Below are 11,114 nucleotides of genomic sequence, written 5' to 3'. Positions count from 1 at the left end.
TTGACAAAAATAATATAAATGTAATAAGACAAATATAATAATAAAAATTTGACAAAAATAATATAAATGTAACAAGACAAATATGATAATAAAAAGTTGACAAAAATAATATAAATGTAACAAGACAAATATGATAATAAAAAGTTGACAAAAATAATATAAATGTAATAAGACAAATATAATAATAAAAATGTGACAAAAATGTCAACCCACTTCTAAAAAACTCTAAAGAACTCTATTTCAAATTTGCACCCTAATTATTTTCAAATTTGTAAAAGAATGAATCTATAATAAAATGTAACCTAACAGTGGATAAATAAGAGTCATCGCCATTGTATATAAACCATATTTATTTGCCATATGAGTTATCAGCCATTTACATTTACAACGGTGTTTAAATAACGTGACTTTATGCTTTCGATTCGACGAGGATCATCCGATCGTCGTCCTCTATGGCCTAAAAGATCCCTGAAGATCCCCTAAGACAGAATTAGAATTTGCTCCATCGAGAACGAACACGAAGATCCTCGAGTTGCTTAAGTACTGCTTAAGAATATCACAGATCGCGATTCTTGCGTAAACGCACTAAAATTGTAACAACCTTCGCTAGTCGTCGGCTCACGACGATGAAATTTCTGCGGTTCGCGGAAATTTGTTTTGCAAGACGACCGGTAAATGGCGACGCGTATTGCGGACCAACCGTTCGACGACCAAAAGGGAATCACGAGCGACGAACAGCCCACTGAATTTCATTGAAAATACCTGCTCCGCGGAAACAGCGTTGCAAACGTAAATATTTGTGCAAGGAACGTTTAATTGAGGGAACGTGCACTTTATAGCGCACTGTTTACGCGTTACATGCCGCCTCAAACCTTCTCAATATTTTTTTTATTATTACATTTTCTATTTTATACTGGATTATTACTTTGTACTGGAGAAATTTGCGAGGCTATTCGTTTACGATTTAAAGAGTAATTAAGAGTAAGATCTTAAAATTTAAGAGTTAGTCGCTGGTTCATTTTATGTCAACCAATTTTACAATAATTTGTTAAATTCAATAACTGAAAGAATTACAAAAATTTGACTGTAAAAATGCTTACAGTATTTGTAATTTTATAGTCGAAATTATTAATGATTTCTTAAACGTTATTCTGTTTGAATTTGTTTATAGTTGCTGCTAATTCTATTAGCAAGATGCAGAATATTAATTATTTAAAGAATAATTTAATTTCTTATGAAAGGAACCATCGGCACGCAACGCGTCACAATACTTTTCAGGCATTAGTCAATCGAAAACGAATCGAAGATTAGGAACTATTTCTTACATCTAAGTGCCTTGAAGCGAATAATTAAATACCGAAACTCTCACCCCGTCCAACCCTCCACAGTTTACGCGTAAAATTTCAATAAAATTATTTTTAAGCTTATAAAACTTATCCCTTTAAAACTTGATACGTTATTTTGAAATTGATAGATTTGAAAGTTGGTAAGCAACGAAACGTGAGGTTGGAAAGGGTTAAACGTTGAAAAAGTAGTGAGCTGTTCGTCGGGATCGATTGGAGATCAAAACTGAAAGCCGATTTTCCATCGAGAACCGAGGCGAAACGGTGTCACGAATAAAAGCGAAGCTTCAATCGAAATTTGTGTTCGTACGTAGGAAAACTGAGCGAAATACGAGTGAATGAAAGCGCGAGAGTTAATTAACCTGCTCTCTAAAACAACTCTCGTTGAATCAACACGGAGCAATGAACCATGGTTGCCAACACACGGAATAGTTGAATGCGGTACTGGAATCCACGATAACACTGCAAATCAAACACTCTCTATTCTTCTTTGTTGTAGCCAGTTAACTCTAGAAAGATACTTCCATTCTCAATTTAACTACTAAACTTTTACTGAATTTTATTTTCTCTTAGTACTGTTAGCAAGTTTAATATTTTTAGCAATATTTTTAACAAATCTTCTTTGGTATTAATACTCAAAATTAGTCTTCAATACTAGTTTATAAAATAGAAGTCCAAAATATAAAATAGTATCAATAATTTACATGTTTAACTGGTATTGACAAGTCTCCAATACTAGTTTATAAAATAGAAGCCCAAAATATAAAATAGTAACAATAATTTTAGAATAATAATTTATATATTTAACTGGTATTGACAAGTCTCCAATACTAGTTTATAAAATAGAAGCCCAAAATATAAAATAGTAACAATAATTTTATAATAATAATTTACATGTTTAACTGGTATTGACAAGCCTCCAATACTAGTTTATAAAATAGAAGCCCAAAATATAAAATAGTAACAATAATTTGATGACAATAATTTACATATTTAACTGGTATTGACAAGTCTCCAATACTAGTTTATAAAATAGAAGCCCAGAATATAAAATAGTAACAATAATTTTATAACAATAATTTAAATATTTAACTGGTATTGACAAGTCTCCAATACTAGTTTATAAAATAGAAGTCCAAAATATAAAATAGTGACAATAATTTTATAATAATAATTTACATATTCAACTGGTATTGACAAGTCTCCAATACTAGTTTATAAAATAGAAGTCCAAAATATAAAATAGAAGTAACAATAATTTCCTAACAATAATTTATATATTTAACTAGTATTGACAAGTCTCCAATACTAGTTTATAAAATAGAAGCCCAAAATATAAAATAGTGACAATAATTTGATGACAATAATTTACATATTTAACTAGTATTGACAGGTCTCCAATACTAGTTTATAAAATAGAAGTCTAAAATATAAAATAAAAAATAAAATATAAAAGTAACAGTAATTTCCTAACAATAATTTACATATTTAACTAGTATTGACAAATCTCCAATATTAATTTATAAAACATAAGTCCAAAATATAAAATAAAGGTAACAATAATTTCCTAACAATAATTTACATATTTAACTGGTATTAACAAATCTCCAATACCAGTTTATAAAATAGAAGTCTAAAATATAAAATAAAAAATAAAATATAAAAGTAACAGTAATTTCCTAACAATAATTTACATCTTCAATTGGTATTGCCAAGTCATAATCTTTCAAACATAATCTTTCTAGAGTTAACACGCTAATTGAAGTAAACTATAAAAACAAAATAAAACATACAATAAAAATGATTAAGACTACACATTTAATTTATTACTCTATATTGATTCAATGTAGAGAGTGCACAAATAGTTGAATATCAGTGATCAACGACCACGAGGTTAACACGGAGGTAAAAGAAAGAACTACTGTGACGTACATCGCAATCTCACAGTACAAGTAACTAAACTAAACTGAAGAAAGGGTGAAGAGAAAAGGGTGGGAACCCGTTATTTACAATCTTTACAACCTTTACAGACTAATAAGAGCGAAGACAATCGGTGCGCGAGAAACTAAACGTTCGCTTCGTGAGTGCTTACAGATCTTGTCGACCACAAAATGGCCGAAATCAGCTTCAATCGTTCTTCAAATCTAGTTCTTTGCGCTTTTGCTACTTTATTTCTTGCACATTTTCATTCCTTTATTCCTGGTTTCATTTTTTGTATTTTTATTTTATAATTCTTCTTTATTTATATTTTTATTTTATAATTCTTCTTTATTTATATTTTTTATTGTTACGTTAATGTAGTTTATGAGAAGTTGCGATTTTCTGTACTTTTACAATTCCTCTGTTAGTTCTTTTGTTATAGATCAATTTTTATTATGAAGAATAATTTTATAACCATTTTATATTTTTATATTTTTAACTTGAATTTTAGACCCACAAAAAATTGAGTCTATAACAATAATTAACCTGAACATACAATAACAAAATAATTAAATAATTCTTCACAAAGGAAGAATAATAAGATAAAAGTGTTGTTAAAGAATTTTCAGCGCAAAGAGCTAGAAATAGCCCATAAATTTAGAGTAGCACAGTACTCAAAGATTGAAGCTGATCTCATCTTCCTATCGAAGAACCAATTCGTTCTAATCTCGATTTGTTCGGTGCGGCAATCGATTCTGTCTATTCAAAGTTGCTCGTTCCGCTAAAGAAACAACGTCGATCGCTAATTCCCTCATCAAGCTTACCGATATCTACCGACTCCATTTTGCAAACTGATCGAAGCGTTATAATCTGCTTACGTGTACGTGTACGTTTTTTTCTGAATTTTTTTTTTATTCTTTTTCATTTGCGTGTACCACTCACTCGTCTGTTCTCTCGTAATAATTTATTGCTTTCACTATGATAAGTATTCTAAGGACCTCTAGAGGCGTCGTAGGGAGAGATATTAACGTTAACGGCGCGTTCGAACGAGCTAAGTTCCTGTACACTCTCTGAAAACTCTCTGAAGCTATCGATCGATCCTTTGTCATCGAACTGGTCGATAAAGCGATTCATTGTTGTACGTTGCTCGAATGGTGTTCGAAGCTTTCGGTAGAATCTCTGGAAAATAAAATACAATCATTCAAGGTATCTTTCATTTTTTTTTTTATAGAAAATATAGTTGTATGCATTAGTTAATAGTGCAGTATCTGGTTATTTATTTTGGCACTGCATTTTTAAGAATAAGAATAAAAATGCTGGTGAAGTGTTAATGATATGTGGTTGAAGATGTGAGAGACAGATTACATATTAATGTATATACATTTGTTCATAACTGAAGATACACTTGTTCATAACTCAAGATACTACATTTGAACATAACTGAAGATACATTTGAATATAACTAAAGATATGTCTGAACATTACTGAAGATACACTTGTTCATAACTCAAGATACTACATTTAAACATAACTAAGGATATGTTTGAACATAACTGAAGATACACTTGTTCATAACTCAAGATACTACATTTGAACATAACTGAAGATACATTTGAACCTAACTAAAGATATGTTTGAACATAACTGAAGATACACTTGTTCATAACTCAAGATACTACATTTGAACATAGCTGAAGATACATTTGAACATAACTAAAGATATGTCTGAACATAACTGAAGATACATTTGTTCATAACTCAAGATACTACATTTGAACATAACTGAAGATACATTTGACCATAACTAAAGATATGTTTGAACATAACTGAAGATACATTTGTTCATAACTCAAGATACTGCATTTGAACATAACTGAAGATACATTTGACCATAACTAAAGATATGTCTGAACATAACTGAAGATACATTTGTTCATAACTCAAGATACTACATTTGAACATAACTGAAGATACATTTGACCATAACTAAAGATATGTTTGAACATAACTGAAGATACATTTGTTCATAACTCAAGATACTGCATTTGAACATAACTGAAGATACATTTGACCATAACTAAAGATATGTTTGAACATAACTGAAGATACACTTGTTCATAACTCAAGATACTACATTTGAACATAGCTGAAGATACATTTGAACATAACTAAAGATATGTCTGAACATAACTGAAGATACATTTGTTCATAACTCAAGATACTACATTTGAACATAACTGAAGATACATTTGACCATAACTAAAGATATGTTTGAACATAACTGAAGATACATTTGTTCATAACTCAAGATACTGCATTTGAACATAACTGAAGATACATTTGACCATAACTAAAGATATGTTTGAACATAACTGAAGATACACTTGTTCATAACTCAAAATACTACATTTGACCCTAACAGAAGATACATTTGTTCATAACTCAAGAGCTACATTTGACCCTAACTGAAGATACATTTGACCATAACTGAAGATACATTTGAATCTGATTGAAGATAAATTTGACCCTAACTGAAGATACATTTGCCATAATTGAAGATACATGTGTACGCAGGTGTGTAACAGGGGTTGATAAAGTACCTACTCGAGGATGGTAGTTGAATCGATCTTCTCCGACGCAGGATCGCTCGACAATCGAAAAAACTGAGCAACCCTTGTCGCTTCGGGTATCACCAACTGCAACACGCCGTTTTCCGAATCGAATCCCAACGATCGAGAATATTGATGCGAATGAAGTCTGACGTTATCGATCATCACCAGGTGGTGCACTTGTTCGGGGGGTTCATTTTGGTTCCGATCGGACAACGGAACGCGTCCGCGAACGCTTGGGAATTCATCATTATACCGTTGACCCTGAAACCAAAAAATATATTAACAAACCGAGAAATATTACTACAGATCATTCACTCTATTTAACTTGAGGATTTTAAAGAAATTTTTGAACTCAATTTTAGAACTCAAGTTACACTTAATGAAACTGTAAATAATTATGTTGTACAAATTACATAATTGTAATATAATATGTAATACATAAGTATATAATAGTAACAAATTAAATTTGGCAAACTGTTTGACAACAAATGACAACTTCTTGAGTAGAAATTTTTAACCTAACCTCAGAGAGTTAAAGCATCCTTTATGAAACTTCTCACATTTGCAAATCAAATGATCAAAGTTAACGTTAATAAAATATTGCTGATACTGTATATATTGTAGAGTGTATTTCATGTGTACAGATATTTCATTTGTACCATAAATGAATTGCTTCCGAATTACAGAAACTTTATGAAACTTCTCATATTTGTAAATCAAATGATCAAAGTTAACGTTAATAAAATATTGCTGATACTGTATATATTGTAGAGTGTATTTCATGTGTACAGATATTTCGTTTGCACCATAAATGAATTGCTTCCGAATTACATAAACATCGTACCTTTCAGGCTGAGGCGTGTGATAATCGAGTTCAACGGAGAGAATGTAGGCCTCGGCAGTCATATTAGAACAGTATGTCTAGAACAAATACAAAATGCTATCAAAACAGTTCCATGAACTCGAAATTAAATTACTTCATTTCAAATAATTCGAACTATAATAAAATAATCTCTGAATAGTGTCATATAAAAGTTTACCTGGGCGGCGCTTATGAAGAAAAGCTGACTCGGTCGAAGTCCCTCTAACCCAGGCAGACTTCGATCCTTCCCGTTCGTCAGCGTATGCCAAGTTTTATAAGAAATCTGCAAGGCTCCGATGTCAGCCACGTTCTCGTTCCTCGTCACGTTCCAATCAAACTGAAACAATTTTCCTTTTTACACCGTAGAACGTAATCCAGATTGATAGCTAAACCCTTCAGGTCGAATTTTGCATAATTATTCTTTAGAACCTTGCGGAAAGTGTAAGCTACCATGAAACCCAGATATATCATCCCTTCCTGATTTCATCCCGCAGCTCATTATTCTAGTTTATCTTCCAGAGGGAAATGGTTGTATGTATTATACTTCGCACGCTTTTGACCCTATCTTACAACCTCGAACTCGCGGAATGAAGATTTATGACCCAGTTCATGAATATTTAAATTGAAATTTCAATAATTTGTTTCTTCGTTTGTTTTCCAGTTTAAATTAGTTGAATAAGTATCATAATATACTTCATATGTAACATATCGTCACATAGCTTCATATGTAGCGTATTATAATATACTTCATATGTAACATATCATATGGAACTTCATGTGTGACATATCATCTCATACTTCATATGTGACATATCATTACATACATCATATGTGACATATCATCACATACTTCATATGTAACGTATCATAATATACTTCATATGTGATGTTATCACATAACTTCATATTCAACATATCATCACATACTTCATATGTAAGATATTATAATATACTTCATATGTAACATATCATAATGAACTTCATGTGTGACATATCATCTCATACTTCATATGTGACATATCATTACATACATCATATGTGACATATCATCACATACTTCATATGTAACGTATCATAATATACTTCATATGTGATATTATCACATAACTTCATATGCAACCTATCATCACATACTTCATATGTAACATGTCATAATGTACTTCATATGTGATATTATCACATAACTTCATATGTATCATATCATAATGTGCTCCATATGTAACATATCATCACATACTTCATATGTAACATGTCATAATGTACTTCATATGTGATATTATCACATAACTTCATATGTATCCCATCATAATGTGCTTCATATGTAATATATCATCACATACTTCATATGTAACATGTCATAATGTACTTCATATGTGATATTATCACATAACTTCATATGTAACATGTCATAATGTGCTTCATATGTAACATGTCATCACATACTTCATATGTAACATGTCATAATGTACTTCATATGTGGTATTATCACATAACTTCATATGTATCACATCATAATGTGCTTCATATGTAACATATCATCACATACTTCATATGTAACATGTCATAATGTGCTTCATATGTGATATTATCACATAACTTCATATGTATCATATCATAATGTGCTTCATATGTAACATATCATCACATACTTCATATGTAACATGTCATAATGTACTTCATATGTGATATTATCACATAACTTCATATGTATCATATCATAATGTGCTTCATATGTAACATATCATCACATACTGCATATGTAACATGTCATAATGTACTTCATATGTGATATTATCACATAACTTCATATGTATCATATCATAATGTGCTTCATATGTAACATATCATCACATACTTCATATGTAACATGTCATAATATACTTCATATGTGATATTATCACATAACTTCATATGTATCATATCATAATGTGCTTCATACGTAACATATCACCACATACTTCATATGTAACATGTCATAATGTACTTCATATGTGATATTATGACATAACTTCATATGAATCACATCATAATGTGCTTCATATGTAATTTGTTTCTTCGTTTGTTTTCCAGTTTAAATTAGTTGAATAAGAAAGAAGACCTGTACAGCGACGTCGTTCCCGTAGAACTGAACTTTCCTCCAGAAGCTCCTGGCGTATAGTCTCGCGACGCACTCGATCCTCGCTTCCAGCCTCTTCCAGGATTCCGGAGTGATCCAGAGCCATTGATCGACGTTCAAATCGGGGTCTAGTGGCAGTCGACGTCGATGGAGGTCGAAAGCGTGAAGAATTTCGTGACCGATCACTGAACCGAGGGTCGCGTGCGCCGCGTACGCGGGTCCACTGTCCCAGGACCAGGCCCAAGCCACCATCATCGCTAACGGAATACCTGAATAATCGATGGAAAGCTTAATAATTGTCTGTTTGATCTTTTTAAGTGTGATAGTAAGATTAAGTGTCGGTTTTACCGATTGTGTTCGTCGAAGACTCGTAGTAAGCGTTCACGCTGTACGGATGTCGACGTCTGGAATAAAGAGTTTAAAAATTAAACTTGTTACTAGAGTTTTTTGTAGTTCTTAAATCTTAAAGTTCTTTCATTCTTTGATGTGATAGTGAAAGAAACTTTGTTGGTATTAAAATTCATTGCTCACTTTTCTGTCACGTTTCTCCGCAGAACCTTGTCGTCCACAGTGCGAATCTGTCGGAAACGCATCAGCACGCTACGAAAGAAGTCCTCCGGATTGATCTCCACCTACATCAAAAATCACAAAAACTATATAAAAATCAAACACTAAAAATTTAGACTTCCACACGTATTTTTCTAACTCTAATAATTTATTCTCAAGTATGTGAGAAATCAAGTATATCTTAAAAGCAGTGATTTCTTAGAATTGTTAATTTAATGAAACGTGAATTGTGTTGTTCTTAACAGAGTTCGATGGTGAAAATGTAGCATGCCAGGTGCAAGGAACCATGAAGAAGGCATCACCTCGGCCATTTCGCGGGCCAACAGGCTGTCGTTGTAGAAACCAGGCCACACGTGAAATCTTCCTCGCAATGAGTTCAGCTTCAACAACGCCTGTGTCCTTGTCTCCTCGTCTAACCAGGATTTCACTAAAATACGCTCGGCTACTGTCTCTTTCACTCGCTCGAACAAACCTCCCACCTGTTCCGAACATAATTTATTTTGCATTTACTTTTGCTTAGATTTTTTTGGACATATATTACGTTGCATCACGTACTTCGTATGTAACATATCATTTTGTACTTCGTGTGTGAAGTATCGTCTCATACTTCATATGTGACGTATCATTACATATAACGTATGTGATATATCATCATATAGCTTCGTATGTAATATATCATCAGATAGCTTCATATGTAACATACCATCACATACTTCATATGTAACGTATAATAATATAGTTCATATGTGACGTATCATAATAAACTTCATGTGTGACATATCATCTCATACTTCATATGTGAATATACTATTACGTAGATCATATGTGACATATCATCACATAGCTTCATTATGTAACATATCATCACATACTTCATATGTAACATATCATCACATGGCTTCATATGTAACATACTATCACAGACTTCATATGTAACGTATTATAATATACTTCATATGTAACCTATCATAATGAACTTCGTGTGTGACATATCATCACATAGCTTCATATGTAACACATCATCACATACTTCATATGTAACATGTCATAATGTGCTTCATATGTGATATTATCACATGACTTCATATGTAACATGTCATAATGTGCTTCATATGTGATATTATCACATAACTTCATATGTAACATGTCATAATGTGCTTCATATGTAACATATCATCACATGCTTCATATGTAACATGTCATAATGTGCTTCATATGTAACATATCATCACATGCTTCATATGTAACATGTCATAATGTACTTCATATGTGATATTATCACATAGCTTCATATGTAACATATCATAATGTGCTTCATATGTAACATATCATCACATGCTTCATATGTAACATGTAATAATATACTTCATATGTGATAGTATCACATAACTTCATATGTAACATATTATAATGTGCTTCATATGTAACATATCATCACATACTTCATATGTAACGTATCATAATGTACTTCATATGTGTTATTACCACATAACTTCATATGTAACATATCATAATGTGCTTCATATGTAACATATCATCACATGCTTCATATGTAACATGTCATAATGTACTTCATATGTGATATTATCACATAACTTCATATGTAACATATCATAATGTACTTCATATGTGATATTATCACATAACTTCATATGTAACATATCATAATGTGCTTCATATGTAACATATCATTA

The 11,114-nt window shown here is 31.6% G+C and overlaps 1 protein-coding gene across 2 annotated transcripts in view; it reads right to left on the bottom strand.

Annotated features, from left to right (window-relative positions):
- Positions 1–332: 332 nt before the first annotated feature.
- The window catches only part of LOC100884036 (neprilysin-1), a 113,257-nt gene continuing 102,475 nt past the window's right edge, over positions 333–11,114 (bottom strand). For both annotated transcript variants that reach the window (XM_076536152.1, XM_076536153.1), the window contains 8 exons: positions 9,723–9,899; positions 9,385–9,485; positions 9,202–9,257; positions 8,836–9,122; positions 6,916–7,074; positions 6,720–6,796; positions 5,868–6,136; positions 333–4,442 (listed from right to left, as the gene is read on the bottom strand). In XM_076536152.1, the coding sequence (XP_076392267.1) occupies positions 6,037–6,136; positions 6,720–6,796; positions 6,916–7,074; positions 8,836–9,122; positions 9,202–9,257; positions 9,385–9,485; positions 9,723–9,899 (957 nt within the window). In that variant the 3' untranslated portion in view covers positions 333–4,442; positions 5,868–6,036. The remainder of the gene's footprint in view (positions 4,443–5,867; positions 6,137–6,719; positions 6,797–6,915; positions 7,075–8,835; positions 9,123–9,201; positions 9,258–9,384; positions 9,486–9,722; positions 9,900–11,114) is intronic.

Source organism: Megachile rotundata, chromosome 10 (assembly GCF_050947335.1).
Source record: "Megachile rotundata isolate GNS110a chromosome 10, iyMegRotu1, whole genome shotgun sequence".
Lineage (NCBI taxonomy): Eukaryota > Metazoa > Arthropoda > Insecta > Hymenoptera > Megachilidae > Megachile > Megachile rotundata.
The sequence above is the reverse complement of the archived record's forward strand: the minus strand, read 5'-3'. Positions and strand labels throughout refer to the sequence as shown.